The 25,267-nt window shown below is 54.2% G+C and overlaps 5 protein-coding genes across 5 annotated transcripts; 4 read left to right on the forward strand and 1 right to left on the reverse strand.

Moving 5' to 3' along the window:
• Nucleotides 1-1,979: 1,979 nt before the first annotated feature.
• On the forward strand, nucleotides 1,980-3,683 carry UCRPA7_5411 (putative g1 s-specific cyclin pcl5 protein; the record flags this gene model as incomplete). Its single annotated transcript, XM_007917958.1, has 1 exon — nucleotides 1,980-3,683. One exon carries the CDS (start codon nucleotides 1,980-1,982, stop codon nucleotides 3,681-3,683), a length of 1,704 nt encoding a protein of 567 aa, XP_007916149.1.
• Nucleotides 3,684-7,612: 3,929 nt separating this feature from the next.
• UCRPA7_5412 (putative structural maintenance of chromosome complex subunit protein) lies at nucleotides 7,613-11,225 on the reverse strand (the record flags this gene model as incomplete). Its single annotated transcript, XM_007917959.1, has 4 exons — nucleotides 7,613-7,988; nucleotides 8,053-8,785; nucleotides 8,838-8,910; nucleotides 8,961-11,225. The coding sequence occupies 4 exons, from the start codon at nucleotides 11,223-11,225 to the stop codon at nucleotides 7,613-7,615; spliced, it is 3,447 nt and encodes a 1,148-aa protein (XP_007916150.1).
• A 2,108-nt stretch (nucleotides 11,226-13,333) lies between these two features.
• UCRPA7_5413 (putative camk camkl gin4 protein kinase protein) lies at nucleotides 13,334-17,281 on the forward strand (the record flags this gene model as incomplete). The annotated part of the gene is made up of 6 exons (XM_007917960.1): nucleotides 13,334-13,965; nucleotides 14,023-14,745; nucleotides 14,819-14,852; nucleotides 15,279-16,629; nucleotides 16,704-17,006; nucleotides 17,061-17,281. 6 exons carry the CDS (start codon nucleotides 13,334-13,336, stop codon nucleotides 17,279-17,281), a joined length of 3,264 nt encoding a protein of 1,087 aa, XP_007916151.1.
• A 1,224-nt stretch (nucleotides 17,282-18,505) lies between these two features.
• On the forward strand, nucleotides 18,506-20,102 carry UCRPA7_5414 (putative fumarate hydratase protein; the record flags this gene model as incomplete). The annotated part of the gene is made up of 3 exons (XM_007917961.1): nucleotides 18,506-18,707; nucleotides 18,795-19,818; nucleotides 19,913-20,102. 3 exons carry the CDS (start codon nucleotides 18,506-18,508, stop codon nucleotides 20,100-20,102), a joined length of 1,416 nt encoding a protein of 471 aa, XP_007916152.1.
• A 2,352-nt stretch (nucleotides 20,103-22,454) lies between these two features.
• Nucleotides 22,455-24,466, forward strand: UCRPA7_5415 (putative malate synthase protein; the record flags this gene model as incomplete). Its single annotated transcript, XM_007917962.1, has 5 exons — nucleotides 22,455-22,815; nucleotides 22,922-23,657; nucleotides 23,733-23,975; nucleotides 24,113-24,343; nucleotides 24,409-24,466. The coding sequence occupies 5 exons, from the start codon at nucleotides 22,455-22,457 to the stop codon at nucleotides 24,464-24,466; spliced, it is 1,629 nt and encodes a 542-aa protein (XP_007916153.1).
• Between the last annotated feature and the right edge of the window lie 801 nt (nucleotides 24,467-25,267).

Consider the following 25,267-nt stretch of genomic DNA (forward strand, 5'->3'; position numbering starts at 1 on the left):
AATCAAAAGACAACAAAAAAGTTAGCCACCCCTCTTGGCCCCCATCCATCCCTCTGCAGCGCAAAAACAACAGCAGCAGCAGCAGCGGCAAAGCCAGCCAGTCCCGTGTTTTCCCAGAGTTTGGAGTGTTGGGTTTTTTTGGGGGTGAAAGAAGCGACGAAATGCACACCTGATCCGGACGCTTTCAGTTCATTTCAGTTCACCAGGCACCGTCATTTCGCCGTCTCTATCCACCACCACAGATCCAACACAAATGACAAAGGGAAAACGACCGAAAATACTCGGGGACAGACGAGCAAAGAGCAAGAGGAACAAGAAGAACGAGAACGAGAAGCTAAGAGATTCATTTGCAGGGTCCCTATCCATCCATCCCATCCAGTCAGGCTTCCGTCAGTCGGCCAGACGCTGTGTCATACTCTCGCCAGGTCACCCGGTACTAGTCCCAGGTATGTTGGCTCATCACCCGCCTCCGTCGTAATTGCCAGTTGGAGCCACCTGGCCCCAGTCCGTTTTCGGGCTCCTTCCTCCACTCTCCCTCCTTCCCTCCTCCCCCCAGCACCGCACTACGCACCGCACCACAAAGGCACCAACGACAACAGCCTAAGCCCAGCAGCCCAAGCTAGAGCCTAGAGCCCAGAGCCCAGCAGGCCCGCAAGATCCCAGCGGCAATAGTCGGTTACGCCTTCGCCACCAGACCATAGCACATCGCTCCGGAAAGAGTCATCGACATCCCCCATACCCACAATACCTCGCCCATGGCCCTGGCCATCCATCCGTATACCTACAATAGACGGAAGGGGTCATCGTCACCTGGGTCACTCTCTTTTTCGCCGCCGCGCTTCAAACCGTTGTCCTCGTCGTCCAGTCATCGGTCACCACTTACACACTCGCACTCACACTCACTCTCTCACTCATTCACACTCCTTTGCCTAGACCCTCGCCCCTAACGACACGTTTTAGAGTTACTCATTCTGACCTTCCACCTGGAGCTGCGTCAAACCCGCGCCTCCACCCCAAAGAGTCCTCTTCCATAAAAGAGCCTCCCGTCCCTTCAGCCACATCGGAGAGTCCCAGTCGCATCGTACCTGCATAGGGCTCGTCTGCGCATAATCTCCCCTCCTACACTCTCTTCGACAGCCCCTCGGTCCACCTTCAAGAAACTCTCCGCTCATATGGTCTGCTAGATGTCATCACGCGTCTAGCTTTCCATAGAAACACCAAATCTCCGCTCCAAACCAGCGAAGCATTTGCCAACGATGCATTTTGCGAAAAACATTATAATCACTCCAGTCGCCGCCTCAGCTCTGTCTTCCGGTCTAATCGTTCGTGAAAAGTCAGCTTTCGACGCTCTCGTCTAGAAAGCTTACTACCCTCCTCGAATATCATAAGTTCTGCAACTCCTTGGCCAAGGAGTTCTGCAGAGCTCGCGTCTCGATAAGGTTCACGATTGTTCAAGACTAAACGGTTTACTCAGAGTCGACTTTGCTCGGCGGCGACTGGAGGTGTCCCCACGGAATCACCTCTACCCACTTTAGAACAAGATGCAGTGCAGCGAATATGATTCGCCTGCCTTCATCACTTCCCTCCGAAATGCACCCTACTCTTCCTCACTAGCGACCTCAGCATCAGCCTCCTCGGCTTCTGTATGGTCAGACGCATCCTCACAATCTTCCGACGATACATCAATTTCCGCCCCCACCTCCGACTCCGACTCATGCGAATCCTACTGCTACACACGCCCAGCACTTTCGCAGGCGTATCAGGTCTCCTGCGAGCCACTTGTAAAACTCACCAACCCCTGGATTAAGCAGCAAACACAACAACAGCAATCTCAGGTCGAAGTTCCCGCAGAACTACGACAAAATCCCAGACGAACTTCGAAGTCTGGATGTCCGCCTACTCTTGTTAGGCAAGCCGATCGAAAGGTCAACTTCGTCGATAATCTCGTTGGTAAGCAGTGACGTCTTACACCCGCGACGATGCTCTCGTACTTAACACCCCAATCTTCAGATTCTTCCACACAGATCGTCGAGGCTATCTGGCCCACGTCTTCGGTGGTTTGCCGCACTGAGGCTGGCAGCAATGGCGTTTTGCCCCTGCGCACTTTCATCCAGGAGACTCTGCGCCGCTCGCGCACGAGTTACTCCACACTGCAAGTTGCTCTCTACTATTTGATACTGATCAAGCCCCATGTGCCGGATCATGACTTCACCATGGAACAACCTGACGACTGCCATGCGAGTCGCGTTCTTCAGTGCGGTCGTCGCATGTTCCTCGCGGCTCTGATCCTGGCATCCAAGTATCTCCAAGATCGCAACTACTCTGCGCGCGCCTGGAGTAAGATTTCTGGGCTTAACACCCAGGAGATCAACCAAAATGAGATGGCTTTCCTGCTCGCGGTCAACTGGAAGCTGCACATCACCGACGAGGTGTACAACCGTTGGACAGATTGTGTCATGAAGCACACGCCGTCCCAACCCCCATCACCTGGCGGAGCCGCGCAGCTCAAGTTTGAACGCGAGTGTGAGGACTTCAAGAACATCGTCCTACGACTGACTCCTGACTTGGACAATTTGGACGAGGTAATTCCATCTACCCCCACAAAAGCTCTGGTACAGGAAAAATCTGTTGTCTCTCCTCGATCGCTTTTTGCAGCAGCCCAGGAGAAGCCTTGCACATTCAGCTATGACTCTAGCGAAGTCACACCAACACCGAAATCCTTTGGCACCCCCAACATTATGGAGCCCAGTCCCGCCTCTGTATATACTCCCGGCCGACTGGCTCCTTGTCTGGGACTCTTGCCAACACCCCGTTTGACTCCTCAGACCAGCGGATTCAGCACTCCTGCCGTGAGTGCTGCGTCGTACATGCTGGGCAAGGGCTCGTCTATGGGCTTCGCCATGGCACAGGCCGGCAATGTAAACGCTGTGCAGAACATGGATAAGTGGCCTGTTTCGATGACCTCGTCACCTCAGAGCTATTTCTGCGTACGTCGCTCGTCACTTGCCAATTCTATCTCGACCGCGTCCTCCCCCGAGTCGATGGTTTCGGACACATCCCGAACCTCTCGTTCTTCCTCAATCTCCTCTGCTTCCTCGTTGGCCAGCGCGCCGTCCACCAAACTGGATGTTCAGGCGCGATGCCGCTATGCGAAGCTTTGCAGTGAGAGGTATAGTCTGAGAACAACCATCGCCTCGGTTCCAGAGGATTACGAGGAGAATTGCATCACCTCTTCGCCTGACTCCTACACCGGCCCGGTGGGCAAGGAGTTTTGTGACATGTCACTGGACACTCCTTTGGCGAAGAGAGACCATGAGATGGACGACACTGCAAGAGACAATGATGCTGCTCGCGCTCTCCAGGAACTGCACAACAATTACCACCGTTCCATTGCCATGCAGGTACCCGTCTCGGCAGCCAAGGCAGGGTCGAAGCGAAGTCGGCCAGTGTCCATGGACAATAGCAACGTACAGGATTGCGTTCGCGACATGTTGAATGGCTCTTACCCTACCATGGAGGCGTCGTGGACTGATTCACTGGTTCGCTCTCGCGCATCTCTGCGTGACTCTCGTAAGAGAATGTGCTGCTCAACCGAAGCATCTCAGCAGTACAACATGTCATCCCTCCATCCCGCTATGGGTGGCCTTGGGGGTCCTGGCATGTGGGAGGGCATCCTGAACTAGTGACCATCATCAACTTGATCCTAATATAGTCAACTGTGCACCATCCAAGGTTGTTGGATGGTGCTCATGACAAACCAAATACCTCTTGTTACAATAGCTCTAAAACCATTTTCCTTTGTCCAAAACCGGCGGGGAGGGGCTTTTGATACCACAACCTTGGTAGACATCTAGTTCGGTAGATGACTTAGATGGCGCCAGGGAAGGGAGCGAAAAGCGCGCTTGTGCTTGCCTTGCATTGGGACGGGTCATTTTGGAATGACAGGTGGAAGTAGAGGTGGTCTTGAGAAGCAGGTGGTGACGGTGGTTGTTGTGTCGTTGTCTATGTACGATGAGAACAGAAGCCTTAGTTTTTTACTGGTTGACTATTTGGCTCAAACATCGGAAGGTGTTATTTTGGCTGGCTTGAAAGTTCAACCGTCATTTGGACGCAGGGAAAGGGGAACTTCAGGCATATGGGATAATGGAAATGGATCACACGGGCAGCAGAGCAGAGGCAGCTCGGTCGCCGGGTGGTGGTGATGGGCGCCTCGTTGTAAAGCACGAGGCAAACCACCGCCGCCCAGAGAGACGGGCGCGCTCTACAACTCTCTGTCTACGCATGCATGGCGTGGAGTTACTTTAAAGACATTTGCTACCTTTCCAGACCTAGCAGAAACAGGTCTCCGACGCAAATGAACACGCTCGACTAGCAAAGCTACAAATCAAGCAAGAAAGCTACCCTATTTTCGGAGTCCGATGACGGTTTCAAAATGACCTAGGCACCTGATAAGATGAGAGAGATAAGAGAGAGATCCGATGACGTTCAAGATTCTTGGTGACAGAGATGTTCTGGGGATGATGATGATGAGAGATTTGGACTTGATCTCGGAAAGGGGTTTTGATGAGACCGCAGTATCCTCTTCCTATCTCTTTCATTCTGGAAAGATGACTTGAGGAGAAGGGAGTTCTGCGGGTTGATCACGATCACAAGAGAACAAACAGCCTTGTCTATTATCGAATATCTTGCAGAAAATCGAGGATCTAATCTAATCTAAGCTTCGTCTCCGTCTACATACATACATACATACATACATACATACATGCATACATACATGCATACAAACTTGATGATTGCTTGTCGATGCGCAGATGCGATTTCTGGATACTCACTCACTCTTTGCTCGCGATCAAACGGCGACTGACACAGCTCAATGCTGGCTAACTAACCGTGTTCCTTACCCAAAGGAGGCTGCCTTCTTTGATGCCTGAGTCGAAACCGAGACCGTGCTTGTGTTTGACTGCCTGCTACAGGTCGTTCGCGGCGGTTCATCTAGCGCTGGTTGTTGTGGATTCGGGGGCAACGAGTCGTGCTGGCTGCCTTCTTTGTTGGTGTGCGTGCCATCGCGGGTTGCGTTTTGCGTTTCCTCGTCGCCGGATTCGCGCCGAGTGAGTCATCCCCGCCATTTTGCTGCTGCGCTGCGCTGCGCTCCTATCGCGGAGGCAACCTACCCAGCTACCTTACCTTACCAAACCGGCAGGGCAGCACCGCCTTAATTTTGGTTCGAGATAATCCCTGAATCAGGCTTTTGGGTCTGGGTGGCTGTGGGTGGAGTTCCTTTATTTTTGGTCCTGCGACTGACATGAGAAGCTTTTCCCCCCTGGTGTGCTGCGTGAACGCAGCTTCATCGGTGAAGTTGGGCTGCTGTGCATTTGTTACTGTGGTTTTGGGCGGTGTCGTTCACGCTGCGCTATCAGCCGCCGTGAAGTGCGGTTCATGCTTGCATTGCTTGCTGGTTAGCTGGTTAGCTGCACGACCAGACCCAAGGCCCATCCAAGCCGGAGCTGAGGTCCGCTGAATCCCATGGCGGCGGTTCCACGGAATCAACCACGATCATAATTTAGGAAATGGGAAATGGGTGGCAGGCAGGTGATGCTGTCGATGATGTTGATACTCTGCTTTGGTGCGGTTCGCTGTTCATGTGAGCGGTGCGTGACCCAGTTGCTTGTTTGGGCGGTCCAACCAGCTGGAGGGTGAGTGAGGTGAACTTGGAAGTGAGGTGTCCCCACAGAACCACCAGTTACCGCTTCTGGGCTGTGGATGTTGCTATTCACAGATGATGCACCCCCCAACCACTCGTGTTGCTGTATCTGAAGGAGCTTGTCTGTTTGCTCTCCTCTACTAATCATTCATAGTTCGTGACGTCGAGCTATAGAGGGAGGGATCTGCGTCTCACGGACTTCCGTAAAGCGCAAAAAGATGCCACCGCCGTTCCACTTCGGTAGTCAGTCTCGATTACTATGCATTGCTCAGCTTTGTTTTGTCGCCAACCCTGCTTCATGAGCCCTTCACTTGACTTCACGCCCTTGAGGAGAGAAAGGTGCTATCTGAGCTTGCTATCGCCGATATACGGCAGCCTGTTTATTGCCTTGCCTTGCCTTGCCTTGCCTTGATGAGAGGCGGCGACTTGGACGTTGGAAATGCTAAACTTCTGGCCAGTTTGGCCGCTCTAATTGCTTACCATCCAGGCTTATTGTTCTTCCTTTATTTCCCCCCGTTTTGTCTTGCCTAATCACTGACACACATACTCACATACAAGCTATGCTGGCTTGAGAAGGTCGATTATTGATCCGGGGCTGACAGGCAAGCTTACTTACATGACAACCCCAGAGCATCTACATGTATGTGGTCGTGATATTGTATTTCCCTTATTTTTCCCTATAAGGCGCACACTTCTCTTACAACTACATTCCCCACAGCAGCAGAGGAGAGTAAGATGGTCAAGACGAGAGCGCGTAGGATTTTTGATTCTGCTCGTCCCGATCTACCCGTCTTACTCATCGGGGGAGGAGGTCTATACAGGTACAGGTAGGAGGATAGAGGCGGCGAGACGGAAGCGGAGTAGCGCCTCCTACTCCTCGTCTCGTCTCCCACTCCTTCCTTTGCTGCTGCTGCTGCTGCTGCAGGCCGCGACGCCGAATCATTATGAGCCATGTCTTGGGAAGGTTACGTGTAGGATCTGTACACGCACGTTATCTGCGGAGACGCGGGCTTGTGCAGTATTGGAGGATGTATGCATGTTTATTTCACCTGTAAGTCGGTCGGGTTCCGAGGTGGAGAGTGAAGTTGGCAAGGTAGCTTGGCTGCCCAGGCACTCCCCAGCCCATTCAAGTTCAACCAGCCAGCCAGACAGAAAATAATCCGAAGGGCGTCGTGTCTTAACTCCGGCCGAGAGGAATATGCGCTTCTGCGGTTGGCGTCAAAGGCATGGTATGGTGTTGTTCATCGTGGCCGGATCCCCGGACATTGAAAGTCGTGTTGATTAGAAATCGTCGACGGGCGGTTTGTCAGGGGTTGCCCAATGGGGGCTGGCGCCCTGTTGCCGCCTCCTTACGCTTCACTATCCCTGGGATATCAATATCTTTCCTGGTTCAGGGTTGAGGGTTCAATCTATTGGTATTGATTGTCTTCACTGACATCACTGTTCGCGATGGCTACTCTCAATGCTGAGCTGATACAAGCGTATCCTTCTTTTGGGCACCCGAGCACATCCTTGTCACAATGCATGGTCCGGCCCCTGAGATTGCTACAACAGCCAGCAACAGAGATTAGTATTACTCGATCTATCACGCCGGCCTCACGGCAGCATCGGCCGGCCTGACTCAGGCGGCAGAATGTGAAGCCGGATATACATCCATCGTGCATAATACTGGTAAGCTTCTTTGAAACTTGGCTCGCTAGCTGGGCCATGAAGTCCGAGGCCGTCAGTGATACATCCTTCTGAGGTACCATGCATCTTCCCCTTTTTCGTCATCACAGCATTCAATCATACAGGGTAATCATAGCAATACAGCCACCTACAGTCCCGCAACTCCGAGTCCCAAGCAAACAAAGTTCACAATCCAAAATCTCCCTTTCGTGAATGACGTCTGTCCGAACAAGCCAACTCCCCTCACGCCCCAGCAACGGCCGTCAGCCTCCGCCGGATCTTGACGCACCGCGCAAAGTCCAGCTTGGAGCCCTCGCGCGGCATGTGCTGGCCGCTGGCGATGCAGAGGACCTTCATGCGCTCGTCGTAGCGCAGGCCGGACAGCAGCTTGGGCGTGATGAGGAAGTACTGGCTGGTGTGCTCGCGGCAGGCGATCTCGACCATGCGCTCGTGCACCATGCGCTCGTTGCGCGGGTCCATGCCCTGGTTGATCTCGTCGACGACGCGGAACGGCGCCTGCGCCATCGACTGCAGCGACATGAGGTAGAAGATGGTCGACACTGCACGCTCGCCGCCCGACTGCCGGTGCTGGTCGAGCTTTTGCAGCGTCTCGTTCTCTCTGTGTGTCATGTGTCAGTGCCCTGGTCGGTGATGAGATGCAAAAATAGGGGGTGGTAGCATACCTGAACTTGACTTTGATCTCGATAGCCCACTTATCAAAGTCTTCGTCCTTGTGCACGCCGACCTCGCCAGCACAATTGATCTGCTCAAAGTTGTAGCTGAAGGCATCGTTGATCTTGGAAACAAGACCGTCAAGCATGGGCTCCCATCTCTCGCGTATCCTTCTGATCTTGTCTGCTATGCCCTCCAATTCCTGCTCCTTCTCCGCCTTCTGTTTCCTGAGACGGTCGATCTGCTGTGCCCGGTTCTCAAATTCTCGTAGAACACCCGGGTCAGCGGCGTGGATCAGTTCTAGCTTCGCCTTCTCAGCTGCAATGTACTCATCCATCTCCTCTACGGTTTTGTTTTGTGCAATACTTGACAGCTCCTCCTTTCTTTGGGCGTCATCGGTCAACTGCTCGATCTTGCCAAGCAGTTCTCGTGCCTTGAGTTTGCACTCCTCAAGCTCTCGGCCAAGCTGTTCCACTGCACGGCCCTCCTCTTCGAGCTTCTTGACGATGTCTGCGTTCCTCTCCTTGAGGCCCGCGACGTCCGATTTGGCCTCGATAAGGAGCACTTGGGCCTCTAGTAAGTCTCGATGGGCTGCCTTGATGATGTCTAACTGTTCCCTGTGTCGAAGTGCTACTCTGGCCTTCTCGAGGGCAACTTCGTCACATTTGTTCTCCATGTCTCGAACTCGTTGACGTTCTTCTCGGATCTCCCCCAACTTGTTTTCAAGATTCTTCTTCTCCATTTCTTGTAAAAGGTCAGCTTGGTGTGGGTGTTGGTTGGGAAACAAGGTACAAACCAATTTTGTCCGGGATGGCTAGCCACTGGTTGTGTTCCTTCTGCAACTCGTTCTTGGCTTTCTTCAAATCATCCTACAGACATTGTTAGAAGGCTTCTAAATAAGTGCTGAAAAGCAGCTCACCAGTTTCTGTCGGATTTCAAGCTGCGTGGCTCCAAGAGCCTCGTGCTTCTCTCTCAAATCTGCAAGAGCCTGTTTGAGCTCTGCAACTTCACCGGACGCTTCAATCTTCCGTCGCTCAAGCTCGGTCTTCTCGGCCATGTCAACCGGCTGGTCGGCCCAGAATCTACCTGGCTTGATCTCAGAAGTTCTCGTAGATGTTGCACCAGGACCGTACTCTCTCCGTCGGGTAACACGGTATGACGTGCTGCCGGCAGCCCAGCTATTAATGACCTCGCCGGCGACGATACGCTCGTACTGGGCATCACTGATATCCTTCAAGGACACCGCGGACATGTGTATCTTCTTCTCTGCGCAAAGCATGGCAAGAACGGGCTCTGGCCCATCCAGATAGTCCAAGGCATAGCCGCTCAGCCCGAGCGCAGAGAGCTCTGCAGATGGCAACGGTGGCCGGAATGCACCGAAATCAGTGGTGCATGTGCGGATGGTAACAGAAAGCCCCATAGCTCCATAGAACTGCCCGCTGAGTTTCTTGTGGTCCTCCCTGGTTTGGGCTGTGAAACAGAGGAAGTCATCATTCTGTAGCATCGATTGGATGTGGTTAGAATACCGCTCGTCCTTAACCGAGCAAGTGAGCATAGGTGGTCCGAAGACCTCCTTCTCGAACTGTGCCGTGTTTTCCTGCAGCCATTCCCAGCCTCTGGCGCAATCAGGAGAGATTTTCCTGAGCTGACTTAGTTTCTGGCCCTGCTGGGATTCGAGATTTCGAATATCGGCCTCAATGTGTTTTAGCTCTTCCATCTTCGCCCGGCCTTGATCTTTGATTCCCTGCTGTTGTACGGTTTGGTTCTCGCGAAGCTCCGACTCAGTCTCTCGAAGCAAATGCTCTTGCTCTCGAATCTTTCGATTCCAGTCCGCTGGGTTGAACTCTTGGTGGTCCTTTTTGAGCGAGGCTTCGAGGTGTGTGATTTTCTTCCTGGAGGTTTGGACCTCCTGCCTCTTCGTTTTCAGCGCGTTAACGATAGCATCCCTCTTGTTGTCGAGTTCTGTGAGCTTGGTATCCAGGTTATCGACATCGGATAGAAGCTTGTCAGCGGCGCGTTCTGCCTCTTTGACCGCATTCTTCCGTTCGTCTACCACCGTATGTACTTGAGCTTGGTACTCCTGTTTGCGATTGACAGCTTCCAGTGAAGGGCCAGATTCCCTTTCCAAGTCTCGAAGTTTGAGCTGCGCGTTCTTCTTGCGCTCTTTCGCAGCTGCGAAGCTCTTACGCGCATCGTTATACTGAACGGCAACACGGGCATCTTCCAAATCCTGTACTGTCTTTTGGATCTCTTCCCTTTCTCGAAGCCTATCGACATCACCCTGGAGTCCTTGTTGGCGCATTTCCAAGTGCGCCAGTTGCTCAGCATCTTTTTCGCTCTGCTGCAGGGATTCCTTCTGAGCGGCATACATGACTTTCAGATCATTTTGCCACCTCATCATCTTCTCTGGTGCGGCCGCCTGGAGTGTCTTGGTCAGGAGATCGACAGAGTTGAGACCAGCAAATTCGGCCACCTTGTCCTGCGGAAGGAACTGGCAGAGGTTGTCGATTTGAATCCTCAACTCGCGCATGAGGGAATGAATCGTCTTGTGGGTGCATTCCCTACCATTCATCCAGAATTTCCGCGTATTATCTTCGCGCTTGACCACCAGTCGGACGATGAAATTCGACCGGTCGTTAGGCCGCTTCTGGAGCTCGACCTCGACGGTCGCCGAGTCCTTGCCGTGCTTGACGAACTCGCCAAAGGAACTCGCTCGGCCAAGAACGTTTGCGTGGTAACCCAGGCCGAGGCAGATGGCGCAGACGAGCGAACTCTTGCCTGTGCCGTTGGGACCGATGACCATGTTCAGATTCGGGCCCGGAAAGAACTCTGCATGTTCGTATGTCACGAAGTTCTCGACCATCACACGGACGATGGCACCAGGCTGGAAATCCATGGCCGAGGTTCCGTTTGTCTGAGGCTCTTGTTTCCTGTCGTCTACAAACGAGTGGAACTGGTCTTCTCCCTCATCATCCTCATCCTCCTCCTCCTCCCCACCAACATCTTCATCTTCCTCCTCGTCCATCTCGCTCTCGGTGGCTCGCCCGCCTCGTAAGCGCACGCGCTTTGCGCCATCGGACGACTCTGGGGACGAGCGTTGGCCCTCGAAGCGCACGTTATCGGCTTCGTGGTCGCTCTCGATGGCGGAGCGCGACCGCCGCTTCACGCCTTGACCACCAGCCATGGGCGGAGAGAAAGAGAGCCTCGTTGCTCCTTGACGAACTTTCCCGATCAGGCAATTTCGGTTTCGGGCGGTAAATCGTATCTCAGATCATGCGTGCGTGCGTGATGCAATCCGAGGTAGCGGGTCGCGCGTTCGGCGCACTGGACGGTTGGAATGAAATTTCAGGCAAGTCTCGGATCGAAGGCATGCATGTGGTGGGTGGTGAGACGCGCTTTTCGTGCGCAACTAATTAAGCCCCTTGGGAAGACGCGTTCTGGTGCCACGGCAGCTAGAGCAGTTCGATCTTCAGCGGGTGACACAGTGGGGTAGCAGTGTCTGCCTAGTGCCTTGGCTGGCATCCAGATGGCCGGTAGACTTCGTGGTGGCTCTGTGACTTACTTACTGCTTGTAGGATCGCTCTTCACTTCGGGGGGCCTGAGAAGGATATTTAAAATCACTCCCGAATAGATGCAACATGATCATAGAAGAGAGATATATATGATTGGATGAATGAGGATTTCTTTGTCGAAAGTCAAAGATTCATGCTATGCATGACTACCAGGACTACTACAAAAGTAGGTCGGTACCTAAAGCAGCACCAAAGGGGTGGTGGGTTGATTGGTTCCACTAAGCCTTACCTAGATACCTAAGTGCTAGAGGAAAGAGCAAACGGACCAATAGGGGAAGGTGGTCGTTGTGGGACTTACACCTGGGCACAGATAAGACAGCCTCATCAACGTCTTGTCATCCCTTTCTTCATCAAGAATTAGGAGGCTGATATATTCAGCCTGGCATTGCAACGCCCACAATGCACTGCAATACCGTACCTGAACAGCGCAAGATTAAACGAAACGCTAACAATGGCAACAGGCACTGCATACCGTTACCAGTGGGAGCGTCTTGTCTCAAAATCTGGCAGTCAGATCTCCATCCTGGTCTGTTGTTTCTTTGGGCTACCTTGCAAATGACGGATGGTCGATCCATACAGTGAAGATGCCTTTTCTCTCTGAGTTGGCTAGGTGGACGGTATGCATCTCTTCAATTCCCGGTGGCTTCTTTGAAACTGTCTTCGTGGCCGATTTCAAGCTGAAGATGAACAGCAAGAACCCATGGAGAAGACATTGAAGCCAAAGAGGAGATGATCAGTTTCCTTTGAGATTGTCGAGGAATGAGTCAACTATTATGCCCAATCTCCACGAGTGTATGTATATTCTTTATCTACTCAGTTTTGGATTATTGTCTCTTCAATGTGTTCAGTTGTTGTAATGCTGCAAAGAAGACATCGAGTGATGTCCTGATAACTTGGCTGGTTCGAGCCACGATGATGGCCTGCATACGTTGAGAAGGCTTGATAGAAGGTTTGCAGAGCTTCAGCCTGCCTACTCTACTTCACTGCAGGAAAAGGACAAGATGAGCAGAATCTCAGCTGCTGGCTTTCATTCGGACTGGACTAGCGACAGCTGCGCGCCAATTGCAGAGCAGGCGCATTTCGTCTGAGACCTGGCATCCGTCTCACATTCCTTCCCTCCCGCCCGCCACCAACCCTTAGCTAACGAACCACTCCAGCGCCCCGCCGACCACCACAGGCGCGACAAGATCTCGAGGCCGCGATATCACCAAGGAGAAAAAGGACCCAAACAAACATTCCAGCCCGCTTCCTCTCTCCTCTCCAAGCTGCATCGCCGGCCATTCTCCCGCCCCTAATTCGCCAGCCAGTCTCCCAGTCTCACCATCCTCGGTCCTCCTTCCTCCTCGTCAGTTCAGCTCGGGTCGGCTCAGCATCCGCGTGTTTCCTTAGCACCCACCCATCCACCACCAAAGTCGCGTTACCAAACACGCTCCTCCACCCTCCCCGACCACCCAATTGCCTGGCCTTTTCTCTCTTTCGTCATCCCGCCGTCGCTCGCTACCTCTTTTCCTCTCCGAGTCCGCCTTCGTCTTCGTCTTCTGCAATTCGTGCCCTCCAGCTCTGTCGTTCGCTTCATCCAGAGTAGCCTCACCCTCGTTCACCTTCCGCCATCAACGGCGACCCAATGCCCGGCTCTGGGAGAGCTGCGAGAGAGAGCATCGCGTCCTGACAGGCTACAATCCCTCCTGATTGTCAACCCGCCATCATCATGGACAAGCGAATGTCCATGGCGAGCTCCCAACACTCGCGGCCTCCCTTGATGGACGTCTCCAAGCGAGTCAACAGTGCTCCAATTGCCTCATCCCCCAAGCCTAACAAGACTTGTGGCGATGATCATCTCAAAGAGAACGCTCCTTATTATGCTGGCAACCCGTCCAGCCCCCCCAAGAGTGCTACAGTGTCTGCCCGTTCTTCTGTTCCGGCCAACGCACGACTCTCAGCCGTTTCAGAGGAAGGATCCTATGTCCATGCTCAAGTATCTACCGCACAGGCGGCGAAGAGATCCAAGCCAGCTTTGAAGGATGTTGTCAAGGAGCCCAAGATCCGGTCTTACGTAGGGCCATGGCAGCTCGGGAAGAGTCTCGGAGCGGGCTCCTCCGCCCGTGTACGGCTCGCTCGCCATCGGGTTACCCACCAGTCCGTTGCTGTGAAGATCATGTCGAGGAAGCAGGTTCAGCTTAGTTCCTCTGGAAGCATTGCTCGACTTGACGAGCTGGAGATGAAGCAAGGTCCCGGCCCCGATGGTGTCAAACGCATGCCTCTTGCCTTGGAGCGAGAGATCGCAATCCTCGCGCTCATGGACCACCCGAATATCATGAAGCTCTACGACATATGGGAGACCGACTCAGAGATGTATACTCACCCTGTTTCTCTTGCTGTGTAGCTTTGTAAGTGCTGATCATAGATTAGATACCTGATGTTGGAATATGTCGAGCATGGCGATCTATTCCACTACATCAACCGAGTAGGGCACATGTCAGAACCAGATGCTGCCTACATCTTCAGGCAACTTATGAGCGCTTTGGAGTATTGTCAGGAATTCAACATCTGCCATCGGGACCTTAAGCCCGAGAACATCCTGCTCACAGAGGATGGCCATGTCAAGGTATGTGACTTCGGCCTGGCCGCCTTGCATCAGAATCCGCAGGACAAGCTTCGATCCGGATGCGGAAGTCCTCATTATGCTGCCCCCGAGCTCCTCAGAAGGAGACAGTACCGGGGAGACAAGGCGGATAACTGGAGCATGGGCGTTATCCTCTTCGCCATGGTAGCCGGTCGCTTGCCGTTCGACCAAAGCAATACGGACGAGATGATGTGGCACGCGAAGCGAGCCGCCTACGAGATGCCGGATTTCTTCAGCCTCGAACTTCAGGATTTCATCAGTCGTATACTACAGGTGAACCCTGATAAGCGAATGTCAATCCGCGAGATGTGGCAACACCCCTTCATTACGAGATATGACAACCATCCTTCCTTTCAAAACCAGCGCGTTCAGGCTGCAAATGTTAGGAAGAATAAGCGATTTGATGCAATCGATCCCGAAGACCTCAATCCAGATGTCTTTCGACAACTTCACGCCATGTGGCATGCCTTGAGCGATAAGGAGTTGACAGCAAAGCTCATCGGCAAAGAGTAAGTCTGCACGATTTTATATCTCTACTTCCAATCATGATTGATGAGTACTGTGCTTACTGTATCATGATAGACCGAATGACCAGAAAATGTTCTACCACCTTATCGTAAGCCATCGGGAGAGACTCATGGAGAATTTCGACTCCAGATTGGCACACTCCGAGAGCGATTACCACCATCTTCGTCCGCAGGCTTGGACAACACGAGTGTCAACTCGGAAGTTCAAGGGACATGGACGTTCATCATCCCGGTTCACCGTCATCTCGACCGTGGCGGATACAGAGCCAGGGACTGTTCGGAGCTATGATCCATTCTATGCATCACGAAACCTACATCCGGGTCAACCAAGCCACGCTAGGATTGTCGTTCATCGCAATGGCACTGTCGACTCTCGTGTGGCACGAAGCATTCGCTCTGGCTCTGTCCTGTCAGCCGCCATGGAGGATAACCTGCCTGTCAGAAAGAGACGCAATTCGGTGCGATCTCAAGGGACAAGTCATTTATCGCCTCGCAATTCAATGAGCTCAATTCAGAGCAGTATTCGGGGCAAAGCAGGTGTTCGTGCCAATACCCGATACAAGCGGGGGGTCGACTTCTCCAGAGTTCGACAGCGCTCTGTTGACCCTCAACCCAATGCTCCTCCTACGATCAGCGAGCAAAGTCTTACTCCTCTTGAAAGTGTTTCTGGCGATGAGGCCCTCCTCAACATTGAAGATGAGTCTCCGCTGAGTGGGGAAAGCCTAGAGGAGCCGCAGCAAGATCATGGTGTGTCTCTAGATGCCAGGTCACTGAGCTCTTTCTTCAAAGATGTCGAGGAATCGTCTCTGTTCCAGGGTGATGACTGGATTCATTTCAGCAACAGCATTGCCAGAGATTGTGATGCGGCTTTCAACAGCTCGATTTGCGCCTCTCCTTCTGTCAATTTTGAAGCTGGTCAAAGGGAAGCCTCGCCCTTCTCACTCGAGTTCAGACCCCCTTCTGTGGTCCACCAGACTCCTGAGGTGACTCCGGCCCCTCCTTCTGTTACAAGTACCGCTACTACCGGTCCTTGGGATTTGAGACCACTTCCCCCACCACCTCCTCAGTCAGAATCGGTATTACGTGATATCGTGGAAGCGCAGTCAACTCGAAATCGAAAGAGCTACAACAGCAGCTTTGACGATGCTGCGACTCTTGTTGTCCCTGGGCTGAACATAACCAAGTCAGATATGCCTGCTTCGCTCTCTGTACCACCGAAGCCGAAGGACTATCGCGTGGTCTCTGCTCCAGCATATGCTCAATACGGACGAGATTCCCGGCAGTTGCCCTCCATTTATAAGAGCAATGAAGGCAGCACGCCACAAGCTCGAGCTGTTTCAGCACCACAGCACCGAGCGTCAGCCCCATTGCCGACTCCACATGACAACCGAGGACTGGAGTATCTCGCTAAGGCCGAGAGAACCATCCGCGTTGTTCATTCACCGTCGGCACCCAAGACTGTTGGGAACCCTGTCGTTCCAGAGCCCTTGAATGTACGCAAGAAGCTTTCACGCGGGTACACTGATCCGTATGGCGACGTGGTGCGTGGTATTGACCTGCGACAACAGTTCGCTCGTCACAGCCAGCTACAAGATCTTCCTGAGGAGCCCACTGTCTCATCGCACAGTAATGGCTCTTCTATTGGCCAGAAGAAGAAGAAGCTGTCGTCGTGGTTCCGCCGAACTTCCAAGGATGACGTGAAGGAGGGCATGGCTCGGAACTCCAGCCGCCAATCTCAGCATTCTGGTGCGACTTATCCTAAGAGAATGGAGTCGACCTCGACGAACCCGCCGCCTCCAATTCTGGAGCCTACGAAGAAGAAGAGCCTGATCTTCTCACTCTTCAAGGCCACCAAGAGCGAGCCCCGTATGTCACTTGCAGGTACTTGAAGCCGATCACAGACATCCTTGAAATGATTTGATATACTAATATTGGGATAGGTCCGGAGCATGAGGAGCCCGCTAAGGTCGAGCCTCTCACGAGATATTCGAGCCGTTCAACCCAGATCTACGGCCGACGGAACACTGATATGGCCGAGCGCCAGATCGAGCCGCAACAGAACTGGCTAGCCCGCCTCTTCCGCGTGAAGCCGGCAACGAGGACTCTGTGTCTCGCCATCTCACGTCGTCGCGCTCGCCAGGAAGCTACCATCTTGCTACGCGAGTGGCGCAAGTGGGGAATGAGGGATGTTGAGGTCGACAAGGACCGCAACATCATCTTTGCGCGAGTCGGCAAGAAGAACTGTAAGTCATAAATTGTCATGGAAGTATCGACAGAATGCTAATGCATGGCTTCAGATCTGAAAATCAAGGAAGTCTCCTTTGCGCTTGAGATCATGACGGTCATCGAGCACGGCAAGCGCAACCAGCTGAGCATCATCCGCTTCACGCAAGAGAAGGGCGCTGCGAGCAGCTTCCACAAGGTGGTCGACACCACCGCCAGCGTTTTTGCTAACCGTGGTCTCCTCGTCGCTGACAAGCGCAAGGCCAAGATGATGGTCCGGACTCTTGACTCGTGAGAGATGATGGGAGCTTTTGATATAAATTTGTCTTACTGATTGGGCTACCTGCGGCTGTGCTGGCTAAGTCACGACTGCCAGCTCTGAGGTACCCTCCTCTTGGGTGGTTCACACCGCCTTCCCCCTGTTAACAGAATTAACGCACTGATGGAACAACATCAGTGAGAGCCATCTTGAATGTCACAGCGTGGTTACACGTTGCTAAAAGATGTTCTCCAAGTCTGGAGCCCCTTTTCGATGATGAAGTGGAAACGAAAACTGGGAACAACGTTGCTTCAAATGGATGAGAAACTTGTGCTATAAGTCACACGATAATGTTAATGTTGGAATACAACGAACTCCCTTTGTATGAAGTCTTCCAGGAAAAGTCAAGCAGGCAGAGAGCGGTATTGGGATGCAGGCTACGATGTGAGTTGAACTGAGTTTGAGGACGTTGGGGAACGGTATATGTCCAGGTCTTTCACTACCTTGGCGCGAGGCTGTCGCGGGTTCATCACGGGCTGTGCTGCTCCAGTGTCCTCTACAGCAATTCAATTGACCAGCCGCATCAGAGCCGCACATTTTGGCGTTGTCTCTTCTTGGAGCAGCTTGAAGCTGTTTGTTGGTTTCTGCACTGCAGTAGCAATTCAAATTACATAGATATAGCATCGGTTAGGGATAAATCAATCCATTGCACAGCACATACTATGAAATCTTTCCCTACCTGGCTAAGTCTGGTTGGCCGGCCACGGCACCTCGGAATGGACCGGGAACGGGCCAACGGCGGCCAGTGCGGCTTTCCGAGCAGAGCTTCGGGCTCAACAATTTTGCGCAATTTGATTTCTCCAGCCAAACCGCGGCGAGCACTTCGAGAACAGTAGCAGACCTCGGATTATCATTCATTCGAGCTTTATCAGACGTCATCCGACCCCAGACTGCAATTTGGGACTCAATTGACAGGATCGCAGACGCAGCCTGAAGCTTCAGAGAGCTCTCCGCGCGCTGACTGGTCCAGTGACGACAATCATGCTTCGATCGGTACGAGCAAGCGCCTCCGGGCCCGCAGCGAAAAGCTGGCTTAAACCGAGGGGAAGCACGAGGGCCTGGAGCACATGCATTTCGTCTTCCTCCTCCTCCTCCGGTGCAACAACATCATCAACCACATCCTTCCAGACTCAATCCCGCGCAGTACGGATACCTAATACCTACCGAGCCCAGCGATACTTCCACGCCTCTTCCATCAGAATGGCCGGCCAGACGAGAACGGAGAGCGACGCCTTTGGCGAGATCCAGGTGCCGGCCGACAAGTACTGGGGTGCGCAGACGGAGCGCTCCCTCGAGAACTTCAAGATCAACCAGCCCCAGGACCGCATGCCGCCGCCGATTGTCAAGGCGTTCGGCATCCTGAAGGGCGCGGCTGCTACGGTGAACATGCGCTTTGGGCTGGGTACGTGGCACCATGTTCCAATTGAGAGCATATCAATGGCGCAGAATCAAGAACTCAGAAGATTAACATATACATTCGTTTTTACAGATCCCACCGTCGGCAAGGCCATCCAGCAGGCCGCTGCTGAGGTCGCCGACCTGAAGCTGCTCGACCACTTCCCCCTCGTCGTCTGGCAGACCGGCTCGGGCACGCAGTCCAACATGAACGCCAACGAGGTCATCTCCAACCGGGCGATCGAGATCCTGGGCGGCACGATGGGCTCCAAGAAACCGGTGCACCCCAACGACCACGTCAACCGCTCCGCCAGCTCCAACGACACCTTCCCGACGGTCATGCACATCGCGGCGGTGCTCGAGATCGAGGGCGAGCTGCTGCCCAGCCTCAAGAGCCTGCGCGACGCCCTGCAGAAGAAGGTCGACGAGTTCGAGGCCAAGAACATCATCAAGATCGGCCGCACCCACTTGCAGGACGCCACGCCCCTGACGCTGGCGCAGGAGTTCTCGGGCTACGTGGCGCAGCTGGACTTTGGCATCAAGCGCGTCGAGTCGAGCCTGCCGGAGCTGCGGCTCCTGGCGCAGGGCGGCACGGCCGTGGGCACGGGCATCAACACGTTCCAGGGCTTCGCCGAGGCGATCGCCGAGGAGGTGTCCAAGATGACGGGGACCGAGTTCAAGACGGCGCCCAACAAGTTCGAGGCGCTGGCGGCGCACGACGCCATCGTGCAGGCGCACGGCTCGCTCAACACGCTGGCGGCGTCGCTGACCAAGATCGCGCAGGACGTGCGGTACCTGGGCAGCGGGCCGCGGTGCGGGCTGGGCGAGCTGATCCTGCCGGAGAACGAGCCGGGCTCGAGCATCATGCCGGGCAAGGTCAACCCGACGCAGTGCGAGGCGCTGACGATGGTGTGCGCGCAGGTCATGGGCAACCACGTGGCGTGCACGATCGGCGGCATGAACGGCCAGTTCGAGCTCAACGTGTACAAGCCGCTCGTCATCCGCAACCTGCTGCACAGCGTGCGCCTGCTGGCGGACGGGATGCGCTCGTTTGAGAAGAACCTCGTCGAGGGCCTGCAGGCCAACGAGGAGAAGATCTCGAGCATCATGAAGGAGTCGTACGTTCTTCCCTCTTTCCCCTCCTCACTACCTCACCATTCTAGACCCCATCTGAGCACGTTCGTTATGAAACCAAACTGACACCTCCCTTAGCCTTATGCTGGTGACCTGCCTGAACCCCAAGATCGGCTACGACATGGCCAGCAAGGTGGCCAAGAACGCGCACAAGAAGGGGCTTACGCTGAAGCAGAGCGCCATGGAGCTCAATGCGCTGACCGAGGACGAGTTTGACACTCTGGTCAAGCCGGAGCTGATGATCGGCCCCAGCCCCTACAAGGGTTAGATATAAAAATGATAGTCTGAGGGAATATGGTCACGATGTTGTAAGTGTGTCTCGCTCCGAAAAAAAGGGGGTCACACAGAAATGCGTGCGTACGCGTTGCATCACCAGCGAAGGACCCGCGTTTCAAGCCAGGTTCTTGCCCTACTGTAGATATTGAGTGTACATCAAATCCATAAAAGAATTGAAGCCATCAACACAGCACTGGGGAGCTGTCTACGTGAGAGATACTGTGCAATACTTCAACTGCATCATGTGCTGCGGGCTAGTCATTGGCCATGAGCCTGTGACTTAGAAGACGAGCCGAAAGCGTTTATTGTATGCAAGATGCAAGATACATGATACATGATACACCGCGGACCATTTTCTATCTTTGGCACATCTGTACTACCTACCTACCGTGTGCGGTATCCTCATGGAGTTCCCTGATTCGCATGACGCTGGTCGAGATCGGCCTGGGCTGCCTGTGCAGGTGTTCGGAAATTGTCGGCAGCAGGTGAGTCGGCTTCTGAGGCGTGAGCGACCTCGGCTCTGCGGGTCGGTAGATCGGAGAGGCTGCCGAGCATTTTGCCTTTCACCACGCACGCCCGGCATCCAAATCAACGTGAAGAGTCAGACCAGCGTTTTGGTCGATACGGACGGCTGGCTGGCTGCTGCTAAACTGCACATTTTCGGGTACCGGTAGTAGTCAGAGTCAGACTATTCATGTCATGTTATGGGCCACGAGCTACGAGCTACGACATCGGCCGCCGCCATGGACTATGGACTGTGAACTCCGTTCTGGGATCTGGGGATGCAGTAGCCGGTGCGGGTCCTGGAGGTCGCCGCCGGCGCATTTCATAGGCCAATGCATGTCGTCGATGCAGACTTTCGAGGATACTACAGACAAAAAGAGGCCGAAGGATATCTATACCATACCATACGATAGGTACTATGCGATGCGATGCAGGGAAAAAAACTCTTCTTTGCGGGGGCTTATTAGCATACAAGAGACAATCCTATCGAGTAAGAAATATCCAGACATTTCACGTCTAGTGGTGATAGAGAGGTGCCGTGTTGGCGAGCTCCGTTGATGCGGCGGACCCCTCCCCGATGATATCACCGTTTTGGAGAAAGAGCGCCCTGTCCTGTCAGGTATGCTCAGTGTGGTGAGGGGCAACCGAGACCGCAATCAGAGGCCTGTGAGTGGCCTGGCCCGAGGACAGCAAAAGCACAGGGCACCTCTCTCCAATTACTGCGTAGTGACAAGCTGAAGCACATGCCAAATACGGTACGTGTGAATATGAGGGATGCCAATCAATTCTACAGTAACGAGGGTCGGGAATCAACGGTAATGTTAACGTAATAATAAACGTCGTCAGGGAAATGCGGCGGCTCGAGGTACATACAGTACTGAATTATTGAGGAGCACCACATAGTTGTACTTCAGTTATTCGATCTGAAGTAGAGAGACACGTGTGAGAGAGTAAGGTTTGGATGATACTTCCCCACACTTTCACAAGCCCAAGAAGTTGCCTCGTCGCTCCCCGCCGTCCGGCCTGCCAGTCGTCCTCTTACCCGAGCCACGGCCGAGCAATACCGTATCCAGTCAGTCCGTCACTCCGTCACTCAGTCACTCAATCCAGTCATCTTGCCCTACCGATTCCTATCCTATCCTCATATCCTATTACTTACAGGAATCCGTTACCGCGCTGCTAAGGTAAGAAGGCAGCTAGCTAGTAAGCTCAGGTGGAGCCACCACCAAGTAGGTAGTTACCGACAACTACTAACGTTACCCTGACTGAAGTGGAGGAACCGCGGCCAAGGACCAAAGGCGACAGCGGCCAGCCCTCCAGGATCCCCAAGAAAAAGGTAAGGAGGTCGTCACCAATTGCCCTGCTCTTACACCTCTTTTCTACCCCCGGCCCAAGCAGAAAACGTGTGTGAAAGAGAGACGGTGCACTAACGAGCTTTACCAGTTCAGTCAATGCCGAGCTGATCTGTGGTCGTCGTGCCTTATCTTTTTCGTCATCCTTCCTGTAAACGGTATAAGCTTTACTACGGCTTAAGAGGTACGTCCTACCTTCCATACGGTTACTCCCACCAACCACCACCACCACTACCTCACACCCCCTCGCCTCAGATCATACATATATCTGCTGGGGTGGCCCTTCATCCGAGGTCCATCTCGTCCTCCCTCCTATTTCCTCCCGATTTGTCCAATTGCTTCCTTTTGTGTTCCGTGATTCTCCAAAAGATACCATCAAGTAGACTAATACCCACCACTTACACACAGCTACGCCAACATCATATATACCCAGAATCACAAGCAAAAAGCGAGAGAGACAGAGAGAGAGAGGTTTGCCAATACGCATAATGGCTACCGTCGACAGCATCCTGCAGGGCGTCAATGTCCTGGGGACCGTCAAGGAGGAGCACAAGAAGATCCTGACGCCCCAGGCCCTCGCTTTCCTGGCCCTGCTGCACCGCTCCTTCAATGGCACCCGGAAGGCCCTGCTTGAGCGCCGCAAGATCCGCCAGGCAGAGCTCGACAAGGGCAATCTGCCCGACTTCCTCCCAGAGACCAGGCACATCCGCGAGAACCCCACGTGGAAGGGCGCCCCGCCCGCCCCCGGCCTCGTCGACCGTCGTGTCGAGATCACCGGCCCCACAGACCGCAAGATGGTCGTCAATGCTCTGAACTCGGACGTCTGGACGTACATGGCCGACTTTGAAGGTGAGAACTTGTGTGCAATGGCCGGACCCCATTGGCTGGAAATGGGGAGGAAAGCATCCAGAGTGGGGAGAATGAGACGATGAGGCTAACAAGCTCGACATATTAGACTCTAGCGCTCCTACTTGGGAGAATATGATCAATGGACAAGTGAACTTGTACGACGCTGTGCGGAGGCAGGTGGACTTCAAGCAGGGACCGAAGGAGTACAAGCTGCGGACGGACAAGACGCTCCCTACGCTGATTGTGCGCCCGCGAGGCTGGCACCTGGAGGAGAAGCACGTCACAGTCGACGGCGAGCCCATCTCCGGCTCGCTGTTCGACTTCGGCCTGTACTTCTTCCACAACGCGCACGAGGCCGTCCGCCGCGGCTTCGGGCCGTACTTCTACCTACCCAAGATGGAGTCGCACCTCGAGGCGCGCCTGTGGAACGACGCCTTCAACCTGGGCCAGGACTACATCGGCATGGCGCGGGGCACGATCCGCGGCACCGTGCTGATCGAGACGATCCTGGCGGCCTTCGAGATGGACGAGATCATCTACGAGCTGCGCGACCACTCGTCCGGCCTCAACTGCGGCCGCTGGGACTACATCTTCAGCGTCATCAAGAAGTTCCGCCAGAACTCCAACTTCGTGCTGCCCGACCGCAGCGCCGTCACCATGACCGTCCCCTTCATGGACGCCTACGTCAAGCTGCTCATCCAGACCTGCCACAAGCGCGGCGTCCACGCCATGGGCGGCATGGCGGCCCAGATCCCCATCAAGGACGACAAGGCCGCCAACGACAAGGCCATGGACGGCGTCCGCGCCGACAAGCTCCGTGAGGCCAAGGCCGGCCACGACGGGTGAGTTTATCCCCTGACTTCTCCTTCATTACAGAGGACGTCGATATCTGAACATCTACTGACTATTGGGTAAAGCACCTGGGTTGCTCACCCGGCCCTGGCAGCCATTGCCTCGGACATCTTCAACAAGCACATGCCCACGCCGAACCAGCTGTTCGTGCGCCGCGAGGAGGTCAAGATCGGCGCCAACGACCTGCTCAACATGAACGTCCCCGGCAAGATCACCGAGGAGGGCATCCGCAAGAACCTGAACATCGGCCTCGGCTACATGGAGGCCTGGATCAGGGGCATCGGCTGCGTGCCCATCAACTATCTGATGTAAGTCTACGCGTGACATCCCAACATCCACTCCGGCCCCCCGCCCCCGTCCGTCCTCCTCTCAGACAGGAGACCGGGCAAGAGAAATAAGCGAGAAACACGGAGGAGCCGCAGCATGCTGACAACAAGCCCAACAGGGAGGACGCCGCGACCGCCGAGGTGTCGCGGAGCCAGCTCTGGCAGTGGACGCGCCACGGCGTGACCACCGCCGAGGGCAAGAAGGTCGACAAGGGCTACGCGCTCAAGCTGCTCAAGGAGCAGGCCGACCAGCTGGCGGCCAAGGCCCCCAAGGGCAACAAGTTCCACCTCGCCGCGCAGTACTTTGCCGGCCAGGTCACGGGCGAGGACTACGCCGACTTCCTTACTACGTATGTTGTCTAACCCCCCGTCTCTAGGTTCCCGGAGAGAGAGATGCTGACGTGACGCTTCGCAGGCTTCTGTACGACGAGATCACGGCTGTGGGAAGCGCTTCCCCTGCCTCGAAGCTGTGAGGAGGAGTGGGATGGGGATGGGGAGGGGCGTAGATGAGGTCAATTTGGCGGAGCTTTTGCCTTTGCATTTTCTTTTAGGATATCTATATCACCAGTGGCGGGATCTCGAACGAAAGTTGGGGACACTTGGATTTAGTCACGGAAAATTGTACGATCTGAGCAATTGAATGAACATTTGACAAGCCCCAAGGAAGACACTCGCAGGAAGGGCGCGAACATGCCCAGCGTTTCGGTGATCACTGACTGCGGTATTTTTCTGCTCATCAGCCCAACCGGCAGGGACGTGAAAGGGGCTCTATCAATTGTGATGTGTTGATGTGATCACGAGCCTCCCTTGGCCTCATGGTGAGCCATTCAATTCAAGACACATGCAGGGTCAAACCCCCCTCCTTGTGCCACGCTGCCTTGATGGACGCCTCCTGCCTCACAAAAGGACAGACAACCAGAAGAAAGCAGTCCCTGCGCCTCAGAAAGAACGTTGACTCCCCTGGCATGAGAGGCGCTCCCCGGTACCCTGTACCTATCGGACGTGTATCCGTGTCCTCGATGCTTTCGCCACGGCAAGGAGGCAAAGGGCTCGTCTCAGCCTCTGTTTGAGACCCTGACCAAGGATATCAGTCCGACAGGCTAGACCGTAAAGCCTCTTCCGCGAATTACTGCTCGACTGTCAGAGGAACGATCAAGTCCCTTTGGCCCGGATCAAGCTGGGGAACAACTTTGGTAGATAGTAGTATCACAATAGCGAGCATCGTCGAGTTGTTAGTAGGAATAAAAAGATACATGGCGTGATCATGAAGAGTC

Source organism: Phaeoacremonium minimum, assembly GCF_000392275.1.
Source record: "Phaeoacremonium minimum UCRPA7 unplaced genomic scaffold PA7_03_scaffold_413, whole genome shotgun sequence".
NCBI classification, from domain to species: domain Eukaryota; kingdom Fungi; phylum Ascomycota; class Sordariomycetes; order Togniniales; family Togniniaceae; genus Phaeoacremonium; species Phaeoacremonium minimum.